This window comes from Pungitius pungitius, chromosome 2, assembly GCF_949316345.1.
Source record: "Pungitius pungitius chromosome 2, fPunPun2.1, whole genome shotgun sequence".
NCBI lineage: Eukaryota > Metazoa > Chordata > Actinopteri > Perciformes > Gasterosteidae > Pungitius > Pungitius pungitius.
In genome coordinates, this window is record NC_084901.1 from 32,469,812 (window position 1) to 32,497,387 (window position 27,576).

A 27,576-nucleotide genomic window follows, 5' to 3' on the forward strand; every position below is an offset into this window, starting at 1 on the left:
ATCCTGACCAAAACATCCTCCCTAAAAAAAAATACTTTTTTGAAGCTTAACCACCAACATACTGCACATGAAAGCTGTGTTGCTTATAATTCCAGCACAAGTTATGAAATAATACCGTATTGATTGTGTCACATTTTATATATATAGACAGAGAGAGAGAGAGAGAGAGAGAGATATGAAGCTGTCAATGGAGCCCTCAATCAGTGGATGCAATGCAGGGGAGCACGAGTGAAGCAGATGGTGCTTACTATTGATCCAAAACACGCACACACACACACACACACTTCCACAGACGGCTCAATGTGGGACCTATTACTTTGTATATTTGTCTGCAGGGGGGCTACAGACAATCCGCCACACTGGAGTTAAACCTGAGCCGCAGCAGGTCGCAAAATTGTAAGCATTATTATTCGCAGCGAAGGTGTTGGTAAATGACGACAACAGAGACACTGAATCCTTTCTGTACATTTTATTTACAAAATGTATTAAAATTCTCTGTACAGCGCCTCACTAACGAGGTTCAGCAAATTAAGCATGCATCTCTCGCGCTTTTTGCACCCACTACTACGCCCGGCAAGTTCACGTTTTTGTTGTTGTTGTTGTTGCAGAAGGTGAGGCGTATACAAAAAAGAAACGAGGTGAAACGGATTGAGAAAAGAATAAAACCGGGGCTGGGCATCGACCTACGGTCGCTTTGTGAGTAGCTCGTCAAGCATCACTGAATTCACATGCATTTTTTTTAGAAAAAAAAAAAAAAGAACTAAAAAGGGGAAACCAGTCTTTCATCATGTAATATAAATAATTCTAATGTATCTAAATGTACACATCTTTCTCAGCTCTTTCTTTGCTTTTCTTCACATTATCAGTTTATTTTTTTTAGTTCATATATATATATAGATGTATGTATATATCTATATATGTATAAAAGTATCTGTCCATAGTTTCAGGTGATTAGTTATCTTCGTAAATCCTATGGAATCACAGTCTTTTTGAAAGAAAAGAAATGATTACAGCAATATGAAAATGTGCTAAGCTTCAGGGCGCTCCCTGGTTTAATCTTGTATAAATCTATTTTCCATTGTATTCGTACATTTTTCATTTTCATTTACTAAGGTGAAGTTACCAAACACTGTAATGCTCATTAGAGGAAATCAAATTTTAAAGCAGACCACTTGCTGTAAAATGTGCAATTGTCAAAGAAAATGGTGAGGTAATCCAAAATACTACAGTTTAAAAGCCATTACTGTTTTCCTTTAATTGGATTGCAGTTATTCTACCATTGAATTACCGTTTTTGTTTGGTTTAACTTTCACGTACAGGAGATTGACTCTAAACTTTGTTTGAGAAGAGACGAGCCTCGGTGAGTCAGGGCCCCTTTTGATATTTTACAAACTCACAGATCACAAACAGAATTTCTTATTTGACCGAAGCATAAATACTTTGCTTTAAACCCTCTTTGTCATACAAAACCCACTCTTGGCAGTATTGGAAGTGCGAATTATCACCTGGTTCTGTAGTGCCTAAAAGCCAAACCAGACCCTTGTCTCACCTTCACCAGTCCAATTAGACGATCAGAAGACAGTGGCAGCAGCACCAGAGTTTAGAGTACAAACAACACACCTATAATTGTTTCGGGGCTGAATGGCATCTCGCTCCAATAAGATCAATCTGTCTTTTTAAAACAGGTACAAGGTCACTATAAGTGACTCACAGCAGTATAAAAGCTATAGTCAACTAACCAGTGTCTTACAGTGCACTGAATAGATCTAATAAAACGACTTGAACAGATATAACCAGTGAAAATCTGGTAGCAGAAGGATGAAGAGTAATCTGATCATATGGATTACAAGAAAACCAATTAGACAATTGTTATACAAGATTCGTCGTCTTTCTGGCACTTCAAAGTGTGCTTCGGGTTGCAAATGATGGCTTTAGTTCTCTCATTCATTTTAAACATGTCAAATGTATTATATATATATTTATATAGATCTACATATATATGAAATACATAGATCTATATATTTCAATCGCTGCACCATTCTTCTGTTTTGTATGAGTTTCAAGCAAAAAGCAATATCATTGTGAATGCGTTGCATTGATTGGACTCAGAGTTCCGTAAGGCACTGAGAGGAGGGAACCGCGGCGGCTCTTCCCGTGACCCGTCCAGTCGTGTCGTCGCTGCAGATTATCGTGCCTTGTCCGCCCCGAGAAGATTCGGCCTGGAGCTCAATCCTCGTGATCCTGTTCCGTTCCTCCAGATGTTCAGTCACAGTTGTAAGGGACAATGGGTGTGTTTCCTAAAAACCTGTGCCGACACACAGGGCAGAAGCAAACGCGGCGAGACTTGAGGTACAATGTCGATGGCATTGAAGAAAAAAGACATCTGCACGGGTAGTAAGTAGCACCTCAATCACCACATGTCTGGAAATTCTATCATTATCTGAAATAATATATCTTTTAAAGCCCTTGGACATTTTGATTTCACGTTTACTTTTTCCACTCAGTTTAACACTGAAAACAACTTGCCAGCCCAAGCAACATAAAAATACATGCACCAACTAACCCACAGCTTTCTGAATCTCAACATGTTTTCAAGGCCCTTAAATGACGCTGCTCTGCAGTCCTGTAAAAGTCCTTTTAACCTGTGCACTCCTGGGACTCCCCTCGGTTTGGTTCAGTGCCGTAGAACCTGCTGTACGGAGCCATGGTTTTCATTCCCGCCTACCCCCTGGTGAGCTTTTAGTGGAACTACCCAACGCGTTCCTACAGAAGAAGTAGTCCTTGTGAAAGCAGTTCGCAGTGGGCTCTGTGGACCGTGCACAGGAATAGGTGTGCTCCCAAAAGCGAATACTGCTGAAAACGATTTATTGTGCGTTACTTTATGGCGCCAAACCCCACAGAGTCGCATCACATCATCCTCACACCTTTACTGTTTTGATCCACCTCCCGCCTCACTAAATGTTTTCAGACGTATCAGCCAGTTATTTTCAAGTTTGAATAAATTGTTGCACACCTGCCAGGCACAAAATGACATCAAATTAAAAAACTAATTGCTGAACATAGTTAAGATGAAGGAAATATCCAAACTTTGGCACATAAAACCCAAAACATCTGTATGAGAGACCATTAAAGGTAAGTGAGTGAGTGTTATTGGCAATTTGGGAGAACTAACCCTTCTTACTAAATCCAATTAGTCACAGAATAAAACACATATTTTCTTGTTCATAACTCAACAACAGTATATAATATAATATATATATATACTGTATATATAATAACAGTTGTTATGTAAGTGCGCTGTGAATTTCTGCACGTAGCCCGAGGCACCACCCAAGTTTACAGGGCCAACCCGGCGTGTCTCTGGCGTGCTGCACTTGAGGGGACACATGTGTCCTGTTGTGTCCCGACACGACAACCGTAAACAGTTTCACGAGCAGCAGCCCCACAGCAACACATACAAATGAATTTCTCACTCTGGCTGGTGTGACAGGACGCTAAATGATTCATCTGCCACTGGGCCCGGGGACGGTGTGTGGACGGTGTGTGGACGGTGTGGGGACGGTGTGTGGACGGTGTGTGGACGGTGTGTGGACGGTGTGTGGACGGTGTGGGGACGGTGTGTGGACGGTGTGTGGACGGTGTGTGGACGGTGTGTGGACGGTGAGCAGCGGCGACGTACCTCTAGATCTTAACGCTCTCGGTTCCGTACACGTTGTAGCCTTCTCTGTATGTGGCAAAGTTCTGGGTGTTGGTCGGGGGAGCCGGCTTAAAGTTCTGGGCATTCTTGGCCAATTTCAGCCGTTTGGTTTCTTGCCTCGATTTATAACAGAACTCTATCAGAGCCACCATCATGGCCAGCCCCAGCCCTCCAACCAGAATATAGAAGACACCAGCCACATTGCTTAGGCTGAGAGCACTTGTCTTGTCCTGGAGGAAAGGGAATAACGTAGTTAAGAGTTTTGCAAGGGCAGAAGAACAACACACATCCTGCTTCAAACTGAGCCTCGCGTAGCCATCGGCTTAAACTGCTCTACCACGTCGTCATGCTCTACCTCACTTGTATGGCAGATTATGGACACTAACAGCTACAGGCAAACCAAAAATGTGAAGATGTAAGGGCTAGTGTGTTGACTTCCTGCGTAAAGACTGCCCGAGTCGAGCCGTTCTCCACTGAGGAGAACGAAGCCCGGAGGCTCTGTCTGCTGGTGAATGTAGAGCTTTCCCTTCCCTACTCTACATGGACAGAATGTAAAATGCTTCTGCTCTTGACCATGTAAGGAAGCTGGTCAGTATCGCATAGGTCGACAGCTCTGAAAATCCCTATCTTTAAAAAAAAAAAAAAAAAAAAAAAAATGAAAAAAGGATTCATCCTCTTGGCGACGTGTACGTATAACTCTCTTGGCAACATTGTCATACAGTACAGTCAAATTCATAATAGATGAATGATAATTCCATTAAAGTTTAAAAAAAAACAAAACACTAAAAATCAAACCATTTTGCTGCTGCTTACCTACCAAACAAATTCATTCAAAATTTGTTCATTAGAGTTTTACTATTTGCAGTTTAACCCTGTGAGCAAGGAAATATCAGAAAGCTACCCAGCAACCCCTCACCTACGATCCGAGGCTTCGACTCAGAGGGTTAAATCATGAGTTTATTACATTCCCCAATTTCTTGTCATGTGCAAACAGAGCCTCAAACCTCAGCTCCGAGCAGCCACACGGTTTGGAGACCCGGCGGTGGGATTTGAGCAAGTCGTCACAATGAGAGGCTTTGCTTGTTCATCACACCACAGGAGGCCAAAGAACGCAATATACACATTGCAATGCAAACTAGTAATAAGACAAATAAATCAAATTTTCATTAACAGTTTGGTAAATAGGAACAGCAGCATAATGGTCAAAGTATCATGAATGTCGAGAGTGAAAATGAGCAAAAATAGCATTCATCAACAACTGTTGTGATTCAATTGAAATAGTGTATCTAAAAGGCACTTTGGGAGTATCCCCACGTTATTATCACTACAGTTAAATAAAAAAAGGGTGTTTCTAGATTTTATCTCTATTGCAATAAAAGAAAAAAATCAATTTGGGGAAGGAGTGCCTTGTGTTGAAGCCACGTACAAACTGTGTTACAGCTTGTGGCAGAAAAAGCACTAACAAAAGAAAGAATAAAAATTATGTGTAGCAAATAAGCAAAATGTATAATATAGAGTCTTGTCTTGCATATGAACAGTACGTCAAAATGCAATTTGGAATCAGTACAAAAGACCTGCAGCGACTGACCTTACTTCCAGAGTCCTTGGTTCCACATTCACCCTTATCGTACCACCATTTGTTTTTCAGCTTGTCTAAGATGCCTTGTTCACTGAGTTTCAATACTGCAAGGTTTACAGGAGTTCTTCACGTGGGAAATAACATAAATAACATTATATTATGTTATTTTATGTTATTCAACTTTTAAACTACTACATACTTTACAAAGCGATAAAGCAGGGCTCCTGGCTATGTCAACATCACAGAGAGCAGGCATTCTACCTATTACCTTCATGACCCCTAGTCTAAAGCCAGGACCTACCCATATCGCTTTGAGTAATCGGCAGACGCTGTTGACAGGGGCGACCAGCAGGTACGCAAAGTACAAATCTGCAAGTCTATGGGTTTCAAAAAGCATGTTACTTTGGAGGTAGGGGACGAATCACGGGGGGGGGGGGGGGGGGGGGCACAACCTGGACAGCGTTTGACAAGTTCAGTTCAACGGGAGCTTTGTCTTAACCAACAGAAGGATGATGGGTGATGCCCAATATCAGCTTAATCCTGCAAATGGCTAATAGCACCAGCACGACAACAATCAGGTATTACAACCAATGTCATATCCGAGCAACTCTGCCCAAAAGTGAAAGCTTAATTAATTCTTACGTGTTTTATATCGCTAAGAAAACTTTATCTCCCAATTATGCAGATTAGTGTCAGATGCCTGAACCAAACGGCACAGAGCTAGAAGACTAAGCTCAAGAGTATCAGTGGAATAATTTATCTCATATTTCCCTGTGGCTGCATAATCTAATGTCTGACACAGCATTTTTTTTTTTGCTGTTTCACATCTACAAAATGTCAAACTACTGTATGCAACTAAACATTATCACAATGTTTTAAAAGCACGAAAATATTTGAACAAAAAGAAAAATCCCTGCTTGCAGTGGATCATTTGTGGTTCACATTAATCTCTAACTGTTGTAAAAGTGAAAAGCCAAGAAAAAAAAAATGAGCCACCCTGCTGCTCCTCGGGAACAAAGTCCCCCAAAGGGACTCCTGCAATGCATAATGCACTGAGAGAAGATTACACCACTGTATGTCTCTCATAGCCCATCCGGAGAAACGGACTGTGAAGACCCCGACTATTGTCTTGGCTCGGAGAGACATTGATTAACAATGCAATTACCCTGTATCATGCTCTGTGTCTGAAACTCAATCTAGGCTGCACTCTGTTGTGCCTGAGGGCATGAAAGAGCTGTGCTAACTGTCTGTGTGTGTGTGTGTGTGTGGGGGGGGGCGCACATGCAGCTGTGTGCAGGATTATGTGCATCTCCCAATGTGTGTTGGAACGAGGAGCTGTGACTGGGACAGGGCCCGAGCGATGCCCTGTTTGGAGCGCAGCGCGGCTCCATTCCAGCTAACCGGGGGCCTTTCCACTGAGTCCTGGGGAGCCACAACAAGCCAGGAAGCAGTACAGTACATACCTTCAAATGGCTCCTGAGCAAGAGGGGGCCTCTTGAGCTCAGTGACTACAGAATATAACAATGTTAGCAAGGGAAACATTTTAAAAAAATTAAAAAAAATCTCAGAAATCAACCACCGCCTTTTGGCGTTGACGTCATTTGACCCCGTGCCCCATGCGGCCTCTTGTGCTTTGCTATTTTAAAAATGACTGGCAGCAGCTTAACTGTTCACTTTGAGCCCGGCCCGATCCGTGAAAAATGGCATTAAGTGTGTAATGACACAATCTGCCGTCCACGGGACCTTTGCAGCTCGCCCGTAATCTCTCCAATTACCAGATCCATATCATCACATTCATGTGCTGACAGCTTCATTTGTTAGCAGATTGACCTGGAGTGTAAAGAGTATTGCTGGTGGGCATTATGTGATTGAGAGAAAATAGCACACGTTGGAATGGGACGCGGTCTGAGTAGCATTATGTGTTCATGGTCGAGTGAGTTTACACACTTGGCACCATTAGCTTCCCCAATGAGGAAAAAATAAATAAAAAATCGTTCTTCATTTAACCATAGCAGAAGGGATCTGATGGTCAAAAAGGGTCCCAGCCGTGCCGTCGCTGGGTTGGGGAAGGAACGGCGAGTAGTGGAATCAAAGCAGAGGTGGTTTATCACGTCACTCACTGAACAGAAATCGCTTGTCTTTTGTTTAATTAGAATTCTCACGTTTGCCTGCAATGCTTAGTCCCATCAAGACGCAGCTGTTCCCCTTGCTTCCCTGTCAGCCGCAGCGGAGCAGCCATTTTGAGGCGTTAAAAGCTCACAGGTTGTGGGCCCGGGGTCGTGGATGCGAAGCAGCTGTGCGGCGGAGTACTGGATAGACTGGGAGAGCTTTAACTTCAGGGTGGAAGGCTGGAGGCTTTGGCTCTTCTTTTTCAATGTGAAATATCGAATCCCTGGAATACCTAGAGACCAATCACCCGCGTGTGACTTCATCAACTGGTTTTACTCACACCGTCGAAGCTACCTAGACGAAGCCCTAACGTCTGCAACCTGGTGATCTACCCTGCACATGTGTAAGGGTGAATAAGTAAAGCTCAACCTTTCACAACTGCAAGGCAGCCACATTCACCTAAAGTCTCCATCTTTTTAGGAGGATTAATCTCAAAGACAAGTCCTGTTTTATTTCTCTTTCACTAACCACAAATATCTTTTTTTTTTTTTTCTTCTGTTGGCTACACAAAGGCTCCTTGGTCGCTCTGAGCTGTTAAAGCGTCTGGTCAGACGAGGGGTTAATTGGGTGATCTGCCGTGGGGGCTGTAGCAGGTTGGTCGGGGGCGGACGTTTGGCCTGGTTTTGGTTGGGTTGGTGTAACAGCTCTGCCGATTACTCTGCACTATGGTACCCGATTGTGGTGACATCGAGGCTGACCTTGGAGTCACCTCCCCCGCTGCCGCACTCTCCCTTGTCGTACCACCATTTGTTTTTCAATTTGTCCAAGAGGCCTTGCTCATTCAGTTTTAAAACTGCCAGGTTAACAGCATTTCTTGAAACGATAAAACATAACTTGTAAGAAAATGCACAGGTCCGTGAGAAATCTAATGCAAAGTCATAATTGTACTAAGCATCGTAATGATCGGTTACGGTAGTGAGACCACCGCTTTCTAAGCGGGGGCTTATGCACAGGATCTGTTAATCAGAATGGTCTAGGAAAGGACAAATTGTTTGAGAATTTAAGGAATGTGGAGAGATACGAAAAGACTAGATAATGTTAAATCTTGGAAAAGGTGGCCTGAAGGGTTACGTAGTTTAGAACTGAAGTGTGCGGGATGGGGACACTTGTCTTTCAGAAGAAAAGTACAAACAACAAAACATCATGCAATTAACATTCGTCACGAGTGACAGCGCGGCTTTTAAAGGCTAAATTGAAAAACCATTGAACTGTTAAATTAAAAGTGACAACACAACAGTCAGGTAGGACAACACACGGGACGGAGGGAGAGATCGAAGGAGAAAGAAAAGCAACAGTAAGAGAGACATAAATGTGAAATGATTGTTAGCTTCAGCCTTCTCATCTGGATTGGACTCTTCTACTGGAGGTTAACAGCTTTTGTCACACATATACACACATGAAAAGTCAACTTTGATTGTCATATAACCTTCGTATCCAAGTGCATTTAAAGGCATACTACCGTTACCTCTGTGTCCATAAAACTAATACAAGAAGAGGAAGAGAAGAGAATGACAACAGGGGGACATCAGGGTAGGTGGAGTACTATAACAACATGGAGGATATTGTTATATTATTCCACCCACCTTAATGCTGAGCCTTTGGGCGTCGCCACACCGTATCCTTTCGAGTCGAGGTTCCCGCCCACTTTCATGGTGTCGCAGGGCTTCCGCTGCTCGATGTACTCGTTCATGGTGGACTCGAGGAGGAAGGCGAACTTGCCCTTTGACTTTCGTACCCGGGCCACGCCATCGGGTGTGGTCTTAACAAACACCGAGGGCTCAGCGGATTTCATGTATGACCACATCTTCTCATACACGGCTATTTTGGATCGCTGTGCAGGGGGGGGGGGGGGGGAGAAAAGGGAGAAGTAGGTTAGAAAAGTAAAAACAAACGTAAGGCATTTAATGGATTTTATAGGATTTTTGTGCTTAATGATCACTTTGTTTAAACATCCTGAAGTATTTATAGACATCTTGGCAAAAAGGTAGTGTGATATCTTTAAATACTCCTAGAAAATATAGCTGGTCGACTTTACAAGATCATGAAGTACAAAAATAAAAAAAAAATCCATCTCTTCTCATCAGCAGAGATGTAGATTTATTGTTGCAGCTCGAGGCTCGGATTCACCGAGCGTGAATGAGAACCACACATCACCTGTTCAGTAAATAATGTCATGCAAATTGGGTTATTGTAGAAAACACTGGCATTTTTGGACTTTATGCAAACATATCTTTAGTTATTAAACTTTTGTGTCAGTGAAGCGCGGATAATGATGATTTATAGGAAAAACCTTTTTGGACCAATGTCTTGGCGAACTTCCGAGCCTTGGTTGATTGTTTTAATTCAACTCGTAGAACTTATTACACTCCTTCATTTTCAACAACTCCGTCCTTTGTGTAAAAATCTCAATTGTGACTCAGAGGCAGCGCGCATGCGATTTAAGAGAAAGTGACAAAGTGACACAGACGAGCCTCCTCCCAGCGCCCGGGGTAAGGCTTAGCCAGCCTGTAAAAATCTATGCGAGTTGAACGCTATCTATAATAAGCATCAATTGAATTATTCAATGCCGCTGGATTTATTTTGGCATAGGCATTTCACACTTTGAACAGATCCGGGTCCAAGCAGCGACGAGCAGCCAGTTCCCGAGTGGCACCGTGTGAACAGCAGACTGGATCCCACATGAAAAATAGACTTTCTTTTAGTAAAGGCCAGAGAGAAACCAAGGGGGGGTTTGGATGCTTTTCAACAACCAGCTGAATCAAAAGATCTACCTTCAACCGAAGCCTTTGTGTAATTTGGACAAGCTGTTAATAATACCAGCATCTGTCGAAAATACTTTCCCCGTGTGTGCTTTTTTTTTTTTTTTTTTCTTCAATTTTACCTCACAACGCCATCAAAGTCAGCCTGCAGTGATTATAAAATGTGAAATAATCAGTCAGGGGTATCATTCGTTGACTGAAACTAATCAGTAACAGTCCACAGGAGCATTTCGATCCCTGATGCACTTTTATTAATAAACAAAAGCATTAGCCTTGACCTAACTGAAGTGCTTTACTGACTTTGTGTAATCATGTACAACGTGTTTGACGGCAGCCGTCACAGAGCATCAGACCAAAGGGTGAGCCACGGAACCAAAAATATGAATGCCCTCTGCTCAGAGGAAAAAGCCTTGATAGCCTTGCTGCTTTGAATGCAACTGATGGGAGGCAGTTGGAGTTACACGTGATGTTTTTGTTGACAATCTTGTTAAATGTGTTCAATTTGCATGTGTCAGACATCGTGGGAAGGACACTAGTTTGGAGGGCAATTTCCCAGACTCATCTGCTCTGCGGTTGGGGAAAGCTGCAGACGCCTCCTCAAATGAAGAGAAAAGAATGGATGTGGGCATTGATTACTGACGACAGAGTGTGCTGCCTCAGTGCTTCATGAAGTCAATTCATCAATTTCAGAGGCGGGACCAAGTGCGACCAAAACCTAAATAGGCCGATTCCATTGCGAGTCAAGTCACCGCTGAGATGCTTAAAGCAGTTTCTGCTACACAGAAAAAAGTGAAACAAAGATACAGTGAGAAAGCCCAGGGGGGGGGGGGGGGGGGGAGAGATATTTGATTATTGAATGCTTAATGTGGAACAAACATGCATTCTGACAGAAGCACCCAAACACATGCGCACGGTACACACTGAATGCAATTAATTGCAAAGCTACTCTCATCTCTTTTGAAATGTAATCATTCACACTCCGGTCGAAGGTGGTCATTTGAAATTCAATTAAGGAATAATGACTGCAAAAATCCACCATCAGACACTTTGTTAAGCAATTATAGTCCCATAAATACAGCTTTATACATATGACTCTCTTTCCCACAATGCAGTTGCCCGAAACACTGCTGCATCCTAAATAAGCATCCACACAATTAAAAGGGAGTCATCTTTGTGAATAAGTAACTTTGACAGAGTTAGAAGTGTAAACCCGGGAGTAAAAACCAACATCTTGGTGCTGCGTGTTGTTGGTTGTGAGCTGTTGCCGCCGCATGAGAGCAGTGCAGAGCGTAGTAGCTGTAGACCTTAACCTACTATATCTTTACATAGTGGCTTGCTGCTACATTAATGTGACTGTGAAAGTCACCAATCGAACCTTCAAAATATCTTCAAATTATATAAGCAATCACGGTGTTACTCGGTTCGTAATGAAGGGCCTAAATAGTCGATCTCAGCCAACACTCCTACCCAGGCGATACAGTTACATCATGTGCGTAGGTGTTCCACCTGCAAATCTGCCGGAGGCTGTGCGTTGCCTGTTATCTCAAAATAGTAATAAAGACAAAGTGAGGCCTTTTATCGCAGCCTGGTGAGGTTAAGACGAGGAATAACACTGAACAGGACATTGCGAGACAAGGTTAGAGGTAAACAAAAGGATTAACTGGAGGGTGCTTATTGTTATTGTTATGGTGAGAAGTCTTTTACGAATCACCAAGTCTAAGTCACATTTAAATATGCAGAACCACTCTACTGCATGCACACACAAATGAAGGTTTCTTCAGAGCATTGGTTGGCAATTAGGTACAAGCATTAGCATTTTTCAATGGGGGCAAACGGGGGAAGGATCCAAATTTCCTTTTTTTTCTTCAATAAAGGATTCGTTGGCCACGTAAGGGCAGGAGAACCAAGCTACACAACAAAAACGTTCAGTTGCACTTCAACAAAGGTACTGTTGTGTGTGTAATTATCCACCATTTTAGACTACCAGATCATACTATGTTTATATTCAAAAGTACTCATTTCAAAATGACTACTACACAGATTTACCTGAGAATTGTACTTGAGTTGCAGCACAAGCTGAAGCATGTATTTTGTTGCAGTGCTAAATCTGTTCCGGGCCTCTATCATCCCAGAACGGCCTTAGAAGATACAAACAGACTACTGTATTTCTTCAAAGTGTAAACTAAATAATTTAAACTCTTCCATTATTCAGTTAAAACCAAAAGAAAATAGAAAGACAAGTGAGATTGAGATGGTTTCCTGTATTATATAAAACATCATTTGCAAATCTCGATTAGAGATTTCGTATTTCCACAGATTCCCGAAAATGGGATTAAAGCATCTAAAACAAGAGATTAAAATCCAAAGTCAAAGCCATTGCCCTTTCCATTCTAAACAACCACTTAATATGTATTGATCTCCGATATGGAGCAATCCCAGCCCTCCGTCTACTACCCTTCGAACTGCAGCCTTCTTTTTATCCTTCCTTTGGCGTTGCAGGCTGCTTTCATTTATGGCCGCCTGGCTCCACCAAATGTGTGGCATCTAAAGCCCGTCTCCAAACAACCACAACTCCATTTCCTTCTGCTGTACTTCCTTTACATTTTGGTTTGTGGACAACAACCCCCCCCCTTATATCCTGCATGTTAGGACTACCTGTATCTCAAGTATGCAGAAATGAAAGTTGAGGCTCTTGGGGGGTGGGGGGGGGTGTACTTTGTCACTGAAGTGCCACACGCTACGCCCTGAATACCAATCGCCCCTCTTTGATGCTTGTTGCTGGACTCCAATAGATCTTCTGCTGCCCGCTCTTGCCGCTCATCTGAGGAGGTTTGAATAGGCCCGCTGAGGACAGCGCGTTTCCTCCGAGGTTACGCCGATCTCTCACTAGTCCATCATCGCTTTTGTCGGCTTTCGCTTTTATGCAAACGGGCTCTAATCTTTTATCGCGGCCCCCCCCCTTCACTCCGCACTGTGTTGAGAACACAAAGTGACAAGAGCTCTGGGAACTGGGCTGCATGCGATTGCGGGGTAACCTTAGGATTTATTGCGTAAATCTCCTTGCTGGCGTCTCTTCATTCAACCCTAGCCGAATGCAGGTCTGCTCTGCATGAAAATAAATAAAAAAAACATCTTATTAAACATCGTATTGAACCATGCAGAAGCTGCAGTGTCTGTGGCACAGGTGCTGAGACGTGAAATTGATTTTCATGCTTAGTAAAATGCATTGGTGGCTGCACTCGAGCTGTTGTTCCCATCTCCACTACACCTGCAGATCAGTAAGATGCATCGTGTTTGCTGCCGAGGCTTTGGATGATGTATAATCTTTTGAGGGGAACAGAAAACAACGCTGCTCTCATTTTTCAGTGCAATTATCATTATTTCATTGTTAGGCTGTTAAATGAGGTGCACGATGGGACAGCAGTGTGGTTGACTTTGATGGTCTCACCCTGGTCTCTGCACGTAATTAAACAGCCACATCAACCGTTTTTTTATTATGCCAGCCCTATTATGATCCAGCTTCTCCTTCAAACCATTGAGAATGTAACCGAGTCAAAACCTTCAGATGGGCCTAACACCCTCATCAAGGGGATAAACACGGCCTTGTTGATACAATTCATCATTTCCTCATCATCATCCAGAACACAAATATTCATCTGACTGCATGAGAAGATCCTTGACGGGAATTACAAATAATGATACAAGTCAAAGTGGTGCAGCGGCGCATGACAGCTGTTATGCGGAGGGAGCGCAAGCGCGAGGCTCACAAGCCATGCGGCATCGTCTCAGGGTAAAGCAACAGACAGAGGAGAAGGAGAAGAGGGGCAGTCTGGGGAAGAGGAGCCGAGCGCGGGGGCGGAGCCCATCCGCCGAGCGCCAGGGGAGTCATTCGGGCTTCCACTGGGCCCGTCAGCGCATTCCCGGACCATCTGTCCTAGTCGGTTGTGAGCGGCCGAAGCAGGTGCTTTCTTTGGGTTCTACTCGAACACACCTCTCCTCGAAACCTCCTCTGCAGCTTCTCCTCCGTCACACACACACACAGTGACGTAAATATTGGGAATGAGACCAATTCTCAAATTCACTGAAGACAATGACTGACATGAAAAAAGCATAAACTATCGTAAGAGGAGTTGAAAGGTTTTAGAGCTCATTATTTAAAGCCATGTTTGTGCATCTTCCAAAGAAAGCAGAACGATTCATGGTCAAACATAAGCGTTTGTTCTACCTGTCGAGCATTTGTATAACATAAACCAGGTGAAATCATAGAAAATTGAAGCCGGGTGGTGGGAGGGGGTTCAGAGATGATGACACATGTTGTGTTTTAAATTTTGGATTTAATTTAAAATTTCCAGCTGGCTGAGGCCGTGCGGGTCTAATTAAGCCTGAATGTACTTCACGAGATCCAGATTTGAAATAGAACTTTCACTCCTATTAGTCGGTGTGTTTTTCCCCTTGTCAGCCTTTCTACAGCTTTAATTAAATCGGAGTAGCAGTTCACACGTGTCATTTCCTATTTGAAGACACGGGGACGTAACTAGGACACTCGTTACAGGAACTGCAGGAAACCGCGACTCCTCGACCGCCTCTCGGATGGCAGACCCCGGGACGGCTCCACGGCCCGTAATTGGCACCCATCGTGTTGGTGGCTCAAAGACATACACCGTATATAGTATACACCTGTGCAGCGTCTCCGCTGGGCATGAAGTTGAGGACGGGCTTCGTGAGGGTGCATCTGTCATTTTCACAGAACCAACACTGTTATCTTCACACTCGGGCAGCCTGTTAAAAAACAAGCGCCGGAGAAACAAACCCCTCTTTCCACGAAACCGAACCCCACAGACGCTATCTTGTCCTCCTTTTGTCCGAAAAAAAAAAACCCCAGCACCAACATGAATTTGATTTTGCGTTTCGTTGTTCTCAGCAATTCAACCCGGGGGGGGGAAACACAAATGAATGAATGGCTCTTTCTGCCAACAGTCTGCAGCTGTGAAACGTACGAATCGTTTCTCTCCTGCCGATGAGTAATGAGGCAGCCACGGTTAAAAAGACTGTCATATTGCCTTTTTGTCATCACAGGCAGATTGCTGTTCCATTAATTTGTTTTCAGCGCGGCGCTCCGCAAACGCAAAAAAGGCTGCACTGCTGATGCGGCTTTGAAATCTACGGATTTCTCGGCAGAAGGTTTAAGGATCGCCTTAAAGATCTGCAGCGCCGTTTAAACACTGCACGGCGAGCATGCGGTTGCTTTTCAGAACCTACGATATGTACTTTTGCCTCCGATTTTACTTAATTTATGACTTAATTGCCAGGCCAGTCCCCCATGCTGACGGGCATATTACTTACTCCATCTGAACCGTCTTTGGGGCTGCTCTGTTTGACCTGCGGGGCTATTCTTCATCAGGTCCTATTTGCCGGCCATGGCCAGCTAGCTAATTATATTTCATGAGCTGACCCTTCTGAGTTTGAGTCTGATGCGGATGCTTTGATTAGCCTCCTGTTTTTTTATCACCTCGGAGTCTTCCACGTTGTTATCACACTTTCCGCTGACAGCCCCGGTGCCTCAAGGTTGCACACTGCAGCTCTGCCGCATAAATTTCACGTTGATGTCGTAAGAGTTCAAGAACTGCTTCTCTGTCAGCATGCTTCATTTGGAGCAATCTTGTGCGGGGTCAAAAAGGGCTACACCAAAAGGAACAAAATGGAACATCGGATCGGGGAGGAGTTGATGGAGGACATCGCACAAAGTTATGCTTGTGATGCACCATGCCTCAAGCGCAGCACGTTTACGTCCTCGCGTGTTTTGGACATTTCAGCCACCAGCTTTGTGTGCGAAGCAGTCATCTCGTACTTACCCTGAAAAACTCCTTGGTGGAGCCTGAGTCCAGAGTGCCGTATGCTATCTCTGTCTGCTTGGCTAGATCTTCGGCACTTTCTATAGGAGAGACCATCCTCTCCACTGTCAAGAAGGCAGCCAGATTGGCTGTGTAGGAGGATATGATGATGAGGGTGAAGAACCACCACACACCACCAACGATTCGGCCTGAAAGAGACCTGCGAGAGGGTAAACAAAGAATGTAATTACACAGGTACGTGTTGTGCGCATCAAGCGCGCGAAGATGCTGACAATTGTGTTTAATGTACCCAATTTCACCAGCAATCACAATGTCCTTGTAAATCAAGCTGGTGCTGCATCACCACTCCAATACAGCACATTTCCAAGGAAAGTAGCATGCACTGTTTAATATGTACTCTAATCGAAGCCTTTAATTGCCGGGGCCTTTCCTAGCCTGAAGAAAGTATTGTGGCAACCACTTCGCTCAGTATACAAACTGATGAAACGCCCATATTATACGCATTATAGCCTAAATAAATGGGAAATGAGCTTAGCTCGAAATAATGAACAGAGGAATGGAAACAAAGACGCTTGAGTTCCTCCGTGTACTCACTGAGAATGCATCGCAACATTAGATTTCAGGCACATTTTGTTTTGTGTTGTTGTCTGTTGTCCACTGTTTGTGAAGCTGACCCACCTGGGGGAGATGTCACAGCCCTGCTGCATGAAGGCGCCCAGTGAGAACCAGAGGGAATTGAAGATGCCAAAGTCATTGGGAGGATCGGGGGGCGTCTGGGGGTCTTTAGTCTCGTCCTGTTCCTCGAGGTTCCACTCGTAAGGACTGAACCGACTGACCAGGAACAGGACCACGCTCACCCCAATGTAGGCAAACACAATACACATCCAGATCTCATAGGCCAGCGGGTCCAGGAAGGAGAAAACGCCAGGCTTGGACTTTTGTGGCTTCTTTATCATAATGGAGATGCCCAAGCTCATAAAGGGCTTGGAAAAGTCTATCACCTCCTCTCGAACCAGTGTAATGGTGAGAGGTGCAACAGCTATATCTGCTCTCTGGAAACAGGGACATGCACAGCAAGCATTAGTCAAGACCTGCATGTGGAAACGTGTCATTTTAAATACAGGTTATGATTGACTGGAGCTGGGGGAGAAAAACAAAACAACGGTGTTAGGCACATTTTACACACAATGAGAAATGAACCACCGGCCGGCGAAAACACAGGAAAAGCATAATAGCATTTGCACAGGGTTGTGACCTTTAGCTTATACATCTGACACTCAAACTGTATATATACTGTATATGTATGTATATATCAGATCTTTTCCTGCATATTTGCTACATTCGAAAAATGACGAGAAAAAGCTCACGAGAGCGCTGCTAGACTTTCAGAGAGACAGCTTGGAAAGAATCCGCCCCGGCAGATGGGACTTTGAGTCATGTTTGAACTAATGTCTCCTTAATCAGGACCCTAGGAGATACTAGGGGGGACAAACTTTTCAACTGTACAATCAAATAAGCACTTTTTTTCTTTCAAATTGCCTGTTACGTTCAAATTCGGTGACGACTTCACAACGGGTGTCACGGGTGCAGCGTGTGTATAGAAGAATATTCTAGGAAACCTTCACTCAGCGGGCCGGATTCAACAAACACGGCTTATTCTGGCATCAGCTTTATTTATTCTTTACTTTTCCAAGCTGTTTCTCTTTAACTGCCTCCTTTGCGCCGCAGCTTCAAACACATTATGTTATTAAAACACATCCACAGAGGTGCTGCTGCCTTTTTAGAAATCACAATGGGTTTCTTTTTAAAAAAGCGGGATAAAAGGAGCAAATTAATTAATCACATTAGACAATGTTACCGCAGCTAAAGTGGATGTAGGTAATTAAATAACTGCTCCTCTTCAAAGCAGGACCGTTCTTTTGTATTGTCTATATTGTCTTTTCGAAATGAGAATTGAGAGAAAACATTGGATTGAAGCAGCGCCATGCAGGACATGTTTCCTACAAGGTCAAACTGGGAGCAGCGCAAATAGGCCCAATAAACATGGCTGTTTTCTTTACCCTGTCAACACAGCATGGCGAAGGGGCTATAACCATTTAATCCTCGTGCAGGCGTAAGCAACACTCAATCAATGTTGCGGGAAACAAAGCAATAAAGAGCAGCCTCGGGCCTAACCTTTAAAAGACAACTAAAATCAAATTAATTTACTGGTCAAAAGGTCAAAATGTACAGAACTATTAGTCCCGGCCCACCTGCTTCGAAATTATAGAGCATGAAGGACTTGACAGCAACGTGAGTGGGATGTTTCCCCCCCCCCCCCCCCCCCCATCCATCTGCAGGGAGTGGACTTTTCCCATTTGAAAGATAATTTGGTGGCGATAGCACATCAAACCAAGCAATCTCTCAGGCTGATAGTTGGGAAATTGAACAGATGAGGAAGCCTCGCCCTCATGCATTTTGGATTTTGGCCCCCCGCTCAACTGCTGCGGCCTCGGAGAAAGGCGAGGAGAGGGAGGGGCGTAGTTCAGGAATGCCCGAGGTGTTGCGAGAGCCTGAGCACTCTGTCAGATGTAAAACACGGCGTGACCCCTTTCCTTAATGCGAGAGGTTCAACCTTTATGAAGCGCAGCACATATGGATCTTGTTTTTCAGACCGCTAACCACCGTTTAGCTGTTGATTCTGAAGCCCATTTTCTCAGCTGTGAATTTACAACGTGGCATATTCATCATACACATCAAACATTGAACGTAATTACACAATCACTTCAAAGGCATACAATCTTTCATTCATCAAAGTGAGTACAGTGTGTTTGCCATATGGACTCATTGTTTTCATGTACCTACCTCTGTTTGTGACTGTAAGGGAGAGAGAGCTTTCTAGACTAAGCATGTAGGATTAATGGCAGTGAACAGCCCTGAGAAACGATTTCATTTTCTCCGTCTCAAGATGATCACCAACCCCCCGAATGCTTGAGGCTGCATTTGACAAATTCACTCACAGCTGAGACAGCCTTAGACTTTGAACTGGGCAAGAGCTGATGAGTTCACAACGGGTTGGTGATGACCTTAAGACAGAAAAATGAGATCTCCTCTCATGTTGAAGTTCCTTGCAAACTGTCATGTAATCAGCGAAATTAAGGCTCCCAGTACTCACCCCATAGACCAGTTCGCCCACCATCCCGTTCCACGTCTTGGTCTCGGGGTCTCGGGCTCCGTACTTCCCATCCATTACTATAGACAGTTTGTACTTAATTCCAACATGTTTGGCGATCTCAGATGCTAAATCGACGCAGTAGCCTTCATATCTGTCATTCCCATCCAGATGCATATAATTTTTCTTGTACATCACATAAGGAGCTTCCTGTTGATTCAAACATACGCCGGTTTATTCACTCCCATGCCCTGGCACACACATTCAGTTCAACAGAAATATGCATACATGCACTCACATGTGCCCGTGCGCACTCACGCCCACACACAAACAGACGCAGTCACTCACTCACACACACGCACTCATACACAGAGATTCAAAATATCAGCAGCTTCTATATCCACATCCATGCAGTCATGCATATACAGATGATGCCCCACAAATGCACTATACTACACTCTGATAACAGCAGCATGAACATGTGGTCACTCTGCTTTCATCAAGTCGTGGCAGCCAGCAGACACCAAGCCCAATGCACCAAACCCATCTGAGCCCAAGGGTGCAACCCTGGTATAATGAAGAAGGGTTAAGAGAAGGAGTTTTTTTTTTTTTTTTTTTTTTTTTTTTTTTTTTCAATTATTGTCGGAGAAGAGAGAAGGCCAGAATGATTTTTAATAGGGCTGGGAGTCATTGGTAGGCAAGGTGTGGGTCAGCTCAGAGGTGGGTGGGAATGGGAATGGGGATGGGTTTCATAAGTAAATGCCAGTGACAGGAAAGGGATCTGAGTGCCTGTAGTATCTCAACATATTCAAGCACTTTGCACCAATGCGCAGCGATGGGCCGTTTCATTCCAAAAAAAAAGAAGAAGAAAAAAAAGAAATCGAGCCGTTGTTTGCTTTCCAAAAGAAATATGCAAAAATAAATGCTCCGTAAATGAAATAGTTACATCAGGAGAGTAGGATCGTGCTAGTTTTCCTCTCCAAAACGCTGGTGCAGCTTGTTTTTTTTTTTTCTCTCTTACTGAGCAGATCATCATTTTCAAAAACGTAGGAACGCTCAGGAGAGCAGGCATTGCCATTACAGTCACACGCAATTAGAGTGCAAGTAGGAGAGCAATGGTTTGTTTGTTCTGTGCTGAACGTACCCCCCTCACCTTGGATCTAGTGAGTCTTCTCCCCCCCCCCAGTTAACACATGTTTACTCCCCGCCGTATTCCTCATCTACAGATCCTAAACGTGTTCTTCACATAGCAGAATATCTGTCTTCTTCCCTTTAAAGTCTTTGTTTGCAGTAAATGAAGTACGACCCGTCCATGAATGGCCATGGCTATCCAGCTATCCGGTGAGCCTGAAGGATTTAGTTGAAAATAACTATATATCTAAGATATGTTTTTTTTTTTTTTATCACCCTTTGAAATGGGAAAATTCCCCCCCAAAAATAATTCCTCTGTAATCACTGCATGGAAGTTATACCTCAACACAGAACACACGGAGGAGCAATACAAAATAGATTGGAGAGGCGATAACAAGGAAAACAAATACCACATCTGCTTATCCCTCCTCCAATACTGCTTATTTTGCCTCGCCCCCCCCGGCTCGAGAAACCGTTTAAGTAAAATCCTCTAGTCATCGTTGGGCCGGTCTATCCCATGTGTCATTGGACATTTACTTGATGAGGACAGACAGGTCTACTTACGTATGCGTTTGTATGCTTTTGGTAATTGATGGAGTCAGACCATTATCATTTATACCATTATTGTGATGTCACTGCTACGACAGGCCACTGAAGTATGGAAAATCAAAATGCTTTGACACCCACACGGATACAGTTGAAACACTCTGCGTCGGCGCCGACTGTTTCAACATGTAGTGAGTGGATGGAAAGCAACACAAAAGAGATGTGGTTCTACCCGCCCAGGACAGAATGTATCGCTCATTGGAATCAACACCATGACCTTGAGTGGCAGAATACGTGAAACATTTAAAACTGCACGGAAAGTGTACCATGATAGTAGTGACAACAATCGTTCGGTTTTCCACTGAGGAGTCGTTGGAGACCTGCGGGTCCATAATATTTACAAATCGTGCGTACTCGTTCCAGTACCCAATCTGCAAAGAGAAAACAGCGGTTAGTGATCCATTAAAAAAACAAAAAAAACACAGTGTTACACAAAGAGGCGAAGTTTTACCAAAACAGCAGCGGAATGAGCAGAATGCTAAAAGGACAGTTGATATTAATGCATTTAACATGCAGTGGGTGCGTTCAAATAGCCAAACGAGAAGGAGCCGAGTTGCATGTGCACACAGCAGACAGCTTCAAACCCTCCCCGACCTTCAGCTTCCCAGGTTTCATAGTGAATAATTGAGATTCAGGCCTGTGAACTGCATACACGTTTAATAATTTAGCATAATATTCCAGTGGCTCCACAGTTTCTTTTCTGCACAATCTGCCGTTGCAGTTTCTCGGTACTCTGCTCTACAGATGCTTAAGTCAAACCAATGTCAACTGTTTGTTTGCCCATCTGAAATAATGGCTGCCCTGGCTCACGATGAAACGTGTTGCATATGTTGCTGCCAATATTCTAACTGTTGCTGGCTGGGACTTTCCTCGACACATCTGGTCCGCATTTTCTTTTCTTTTTTTTTTTTGGGGTTGCCTCAGATCTTTAAATGTTCAGGCCAGACAGGTGTACGGCAGTGGAGAGTTTTTTTTTTTTTTTAAACGCCAAGTGGAGGCGCTAAAAAGCAGCTCATTCCTCGGATGTCAGTTTTAAACTGTGGTTACAGTTATGGATGTTGTTAGTGCAAGGCTGGAAAAAAAAAAAGAAAGCTCTAAACACAGTGATATTTGAGAAGTGCCGATTGGGGAGGGATTGGGGGCACTGTGAGACCGCGCTGCTCCACCCTGAGCATGCAAGCTCGGACGGATACCGGCCCCCATGCATCACTTCGTTGACAGTCCCAGTTAAGAAGCCTCATCCTCCAAGTGTCAGCGGGGTGACTGAGGCTCGCAGGTCCCGACAAACGTCGGCGCCACTCGACCTCATCTTCCCTAACGCTCTCCCCTTGACCTCCTTTCTCTCACACTGCTTCTGTCGGCTCTGGCTGGCTGTGTGTGTGTGTGTGTGTGAGGATGCTAACTAAAGTGTGGGCTTCGGGGGGGGGGGGGGGGGGCCCGGGTGACGCAGGCGGCGTGGTCAGCGCGGGGCCACGCTCATCCGGCAAACGAGACATTCACGGCTGTCGCTTGAAACTCGAGCGAGGTCATCACATGGTGCCCGTTTACGATGTGAGTGCACGTTTTTTTGAAGCAGAGCCGGAGGGATCCTTGAACGGCTTTTCTAATACCTGCTTATCTGAATGGTAATTAATGTCACGAGAGAGAGCAAAAATCATACATCTGCGCTATCGCGCGGCACCGAAAAGAGTCTTTTTCGTCATCTTCTCCACGGTGCGGTTTGAGCCACCCGATCGCGGGCTGTGAGCGATTTGTGTGGCTTGTGAGGCTTTGGAATGACGCATCGCTGCCGCTACCTTTACAGAGGTAGAGAAAGGCAATTAGCATTACTCTGTACTGTCCCGTCAGGCCTGCTGGTCCCACATGACTGGAAAAGCCCTCGGCCCTTTACTGAACGGAGGCTTGTGTGATTCTTTTTTTCTCTTTTTTTTTATGTCTTCTTTCGCACAAACTTGCTCAATCAGTTATTCTCAAAATAGTTTGGGGCAACGTTTTGACACATGGCCAACACATTCCCTCTTCTAGTTCTTCTGCACAGGTGATCAATGCACCGGGTGAAAGCTGTTGGCCGTGTGTTAGCTACAGGGTTTTTTATTCAGGCGTGGATTTGACGGTTGATGGATGAGAGTTGACAGGGGTCAGCCCTCCGACTCACCTTCCGCGGACCACCTGTTTTCATCTCATAAACATCAATGGTGTAGTTGGTCCTGCGGCCGTAGTTGTCAAACTGGATGTTCCCAGTCATGCCGTGTACTTGAACCTACCACGAGGGGGCAGACAGACAGACAGACAGACAGACAGACAGACAGACGGGGCATGTTTAATGGCCGTCACTTTGGATATCTCGCTTGCATTAAGGTGATCGTGTTGGTGGACCTACTATGGAGCTCGCACTCTGTTAATCAAATGATAAACTGGATACGCTTTAATAAAAGATGTAGTTTTATGGTAATGAGCGCCTGGATTTTTGAGCTCTGTGCAGAGACATCTGGGGGCAGAGGGAGGAGAACAGCTCTGTGCTCTCTTCTCTTCTCTCTGTCACTTTCCATCTGCATCACCCTCTCACTCTTCCTTAGTTATCAGCTCGCCACTCTCTCTCTCTCTCTCTCTCTTTTCCCCTCTTGCGAGCCCCTACCGTTTTGAGAGCTCTCTCGATGTCGATGCCCTGGCTCCAAGGTACAGCGGGATTGGCCAGGCAGTCTCCAGCGCTGCCCCTGCGAGAGACGTCCACGCGTTGGCGCCGCAAGTACCTGAAAGCCTCCGCTATCACCAGGATGGCGTCATGGGTCAGAGCTGAAGTGTACTGCACAAAATCAGAGAGAGAACCCAGCGAATGCTGTGAGACAGGAACTCAAGGTGAAAGGAAGAAGACCAGAAGGGATCAGCGTTAATTGTTGTAAAGCCATTTACAGGCTCATGTATGCATATATATGCTGTTTATATACGTTATAATGTGCAAAGGGTGTCCTATATATCTCCTTAGAGTAAAAAAACATAGTTGAGTTGGATCTTTTATTCAACAATATTTTCAAATATCTGTTTTGACTGCATGTTGCAGTAAAAGGAATCCCGGTATAAAGTGGGGCAGCCCATGGATTGCATTTGGCCCTCGCCTGTCAGTCACCTCCCCGTTGGAGTTAATCTATGCTCGGGTCTGTGTGTGTGTGTGTGTGCAAGCTCGGACGCCTTGATTAGACAGATGTGATTAAAAAAAAGCCTCGTCAGACGGTCAGATCAAAACTTTTAGTGCAGAGTTGGGAAGTGAGCCGAGCGCTAATACGTGATTTTTATCTCCCACGCACTTCCCTCTAACTTTTGCCTGACCTTTCCACCGCTGACGGTTTGAGCCACTTGTTTGTTGACCATTGCACCATAAGAAAATCTAATTAAATGCCATTCAAAATCCATTTCTTCCTTGATCATTGTTTAATTAGATGTAAATTGAGGCTGCGATATAACCTTGCCTTGCACCGCCTATCGATGTATTGATTGCTGGGGAGGATGCAAAGCAAAGAGGAGGAGGAGGAGGAGGAGGAGGAGGAGGAGGAGGAGGCCAGGGGTGGGCGAGAGACAGAACGACAAAGGCAAACAGAGGATGAGAGGAGGAGAAGACCCGATAGAGAGCACTTCAGAGGGGATGATCGTTGTGCTCGGAATGCGCAATGAAAGGCCTTGCAAGCAAAGTACCTTCAGAGGAGCGTTTCGGGCTTCTGGGAATTCTCTTTCATCCAGCCGCTCCCAGCGCTGCATAAACTGCTGCACAATCGGGTTCTCAGGGTTGACGATCTGAAAGCCTGAAATGTTGGCTCCACCGGCGAAGACTTTGTCCAAGCTCACATTAGTAAATCCCTGAGACGAGACAAAGGGGACACGGGGGAGGAGAGGAACGGCGTCACATGTTTTTTTCTTTGAGAGTTTTGAGGTCTAACCAGGTGAGAAGCACCACAAAATATGAGCTGGCCAGGCTCAACGCTGCCATGGTTTCATCATTAACTTGCAGGAGTTGCTGAGACGTGTGTGCCTTTATATTGTCATCTTCATGAGTTGTGGTGTAGGCTAATCTGCATTTATTTACAGAAACCTGCCTCTACAATTTTGTTTCAGATCACGTAATGGTCTGAATATTTTACAGATGACCTACTTTTATTCACATCACTTTTCCCCCCAAAAAACATTTTCTAATGCATTTTGAAAACTGCTCCTGAAGGAGCGTGTGCGTTTCTTTCTTTGCCTTGTAGTTATGAACATGCTGTTTTTTAAAGAGCAGCACAGTGTCATGGTGTGCAAGGACAAGTGTTCGGCTGCTGCATAATCGTATCTTCTGAAGACGTGAAAAAAGCAGCAGCGGATCAGCCAGTGAGAGAGTGGGGGGAGGGCCTCCACTTTAAAACGCTCATTCTAATAGCAGTACTAGAAGAAACCAGAGTGGAAGGAAAACATGGCTGCCCTCCAAAAATGGTTTAATGCTGATCATTTATTGCTCCAGACATGCAACTACACTTCAATATGAATATGTTAATTTAGTCGATAAGCTATGTAGTCAGATTGTGATTGATTAGACGTGAACAACAAACACACTATAAATAAATATATAATATATATTCAGATGGGAGAAAAAAATATATATAATCAAATGTTCCCTGAAGTTTACTGATATTGAATACAAGCCTATAATGCATTTATTACACACGTTTGTGCTGAAGGCTCAAGACGAGACTCAGTCCCATCATATGCAGCAAAAAATAAAAAAGATAGTTCCACTCCATCCCAGGGGAACGGCTCGGCTATTACTCACCAGATTGGCCAGAATGTAGTGGTAACCACGGCTGTTCTTCCCCAGGGTCACAAACTATGGGAGAAAAACATTGATACAGTAAACCACCCATGAGATTAGAGCTAAGAGCCTTGAACAAGTGGCCTCAACATTCTCTGCAAACGAAGCGGCGCCCCGCTGTCACGCGGGATGCCGCTGAAGTTGAAACAAAGCGGTGTTGATGGGGAAAAAAAAAAACATCAAGAGGGAAAAGGGTGCAGCGAGAGGAAGTGGTAATTAAGGAGGAGCCGATGATGAGAGCGAAACACCGCGCAATGCCCTTAAACATTCTCCTCGCTTTGAAGCCATTCAAGGTGCAGAGATATGAGGCCTTAGCGACTGTTGGACAGAAGGTAGAAACAGGAAGAAAAAAAAAAGAACACACACACATTTCAAAGGAATTTACAGTGAAACGGATGAGATGGGAAGATCGGCTCGGCTTTGAAAAATATCACAACTTTGGAGCACAACAGCATGTTTCAACCCACGTAGCCTGTCTGAAAATAACAAGCATATGAACCAACCATATGCTGCCTTTCATTCTAGATTTTCTCCTTCCCTTTGTTCCGGACCTATGGATAAATCCAACAGTGAGACTCCAACTCTTGCCTCGTGTCTTTTTTCCTCATTACATACCAGACAGGGTTTTCAACTGGGCCTCAGGAGGTCTGTTATACATGAGCATGCAGTCTACTGTGGATGGCTGCCATGCGGAAACCTGACAAGCATGTCTCCCTTTTCACCCGCGTTCTACAAACACCGCAACACAAGTTTACATCCAAATCAGCGTGTTTCCACAAGTTCTGACTCGGCCCCCGAAAAACAAACCGTCAGTTTATCATCTGTTTGTGTGTCTGCGTGTCAGGCCGGAGACGTCGGATATGTTCTACTGTGGCTCCCTTTCACAGGCTTCACGCCGAGTGAGGAAATGCAAACGTGTGTCTTCACGTCCAATGCTGCAAAAAAAATAGTTTTTAGTTCCCCCCCACCCCTGTATAACTACAATTTCTGCTTACGACTTAGCATGGGTGAACTTAAACTGACCTGGGTGCACTAGTGCTGCTTGGACTGAGCACCCTCTCGGATAAAATAAATCACTTCTGTCCCTCAAGTGGAAATCTGAAGGTTGCTCACAAAACATGAAGGGAAATTGGTGTTTTATTTCCCACAAAGAGCGCCGCGCGAGGGAGTACAAACACACAAAGCCCTTCACTCATGCTATCAAGCTGCTCGGGTGGGTCAGTATTCTATGACAGCCTTCCCATCATTAGGGCTTTAAACCTCCAACACAGCAGGATGTCAGACAGAGGAGAACAAATCAGGAAAGAGAAATAGAAACAAGGGGGAAATGAGCTGATTCCAATGCAGAAAAAGCCAGAGTCGGCTTTTAGAATCCATCAATCTGTCTCTAATGAGCAAATGACGGGCAGCTCCGTGAAAATAAATCTTCTCCTGCAGTGTGTTATCAGGACGAAATGCATCCCACGGCAATCGCTCAAAACTCTTACTTACTGTCAGATTTTTAGTCCCGCTGCAATTCCCTGGACCAACAACACGGCCCCACGCCCCCCTTTCGCCGTGTGCTGCTAACCTTCACTCAGGTCCCTGAGCCTCCTCACACCTCTCCTGCAGATATAGGCACAGAAAGTCCTCGCCTCCCCCGCTCCGACACCCCCCTCCCTTCCTCACCCCTCACCTGCTGCCCACGGCTCACAGCCAGCCTGGCAACGGCTACAAGGCGCAACCTTGGGATGAAGCGGTGCACAGATACACCGACCACACCGACCTCTCCCCTCGAGATGGACGGATTTCACTGTCA

At 44.7% G+C, this 27,576-nt stretch overlaps 1 protein-coding gene across 4 annotated transcripts in view; it reads right to left on the bottom strand.

Moving 5' to 3' along the window:
- Positions 1 to 454: 454 nt before the first annotated feature.
- LOC119211261 (glutamate receptor 3) overlaps positions 455 to 27,576 on the bottom strand; it is a 68,499-nt gene continuing 41,377 nt past the window's right edge. The window contains exons 5-16 of one of the 4 annotated variants that reach the window (XM_037462039.2): positions 25,740 to 25,793; positions 24,632 to 24,793; positions 23,580 to 23,747; positions 23,100 to 23,204; positions 21,211 to 21,315; positions 19,211 to 19,417; positions 16,735 to 17,108; positions 16,057 to 16,255; positions 9,029 to 9,276; positions 5,286 to 5,400; positions 3,680 to 3,927; positions 455 to 2,305 (exon numbers count right to left, since the gene is read on the bottom strand). In XM_037462039.2, the coding sequence (XP_037317936.1) occupies positions 3,682 to 3,927; positions 5,286 to 5,400; positions 9,029 to 9,276; positions 16,057 to 16,255; positions 16,735 to 17,108; positions 19,211 to 19,417; positions 21,211 to 21,315; positions 23,100 to 23,204; positions 23,580 to 23,747; positions 24,632 to 24,793; positions 25,740 to 25,793 (1,983 nt within the window). In that variant the 3' untranslated portion in view covers positions 455 to 2,305; positions 3,680 to 3,681. Of the gene's footprint in view, positions 2,306 to 3,679; positions 3,928 to 5,226; positions 5,401 to 8,143; positions 8,259 to 9,028; positions 9,277 to 16,056; positions 16,256 to 16,734; positions 17,109 to 19,210; positions 19,418 to 21,210; positions 21,316 to 23,099; positions 23,205 to 23,579; positions 23,748 to 24,631; positions 24,794 to 25,739; positions 25,794 to 27,576 lie in introns of those variants that run through there. The other 3 variants (XM_037462040.2, XR_005119754.2, XM_037462041.2) reach the window with 3 other exon arrangements.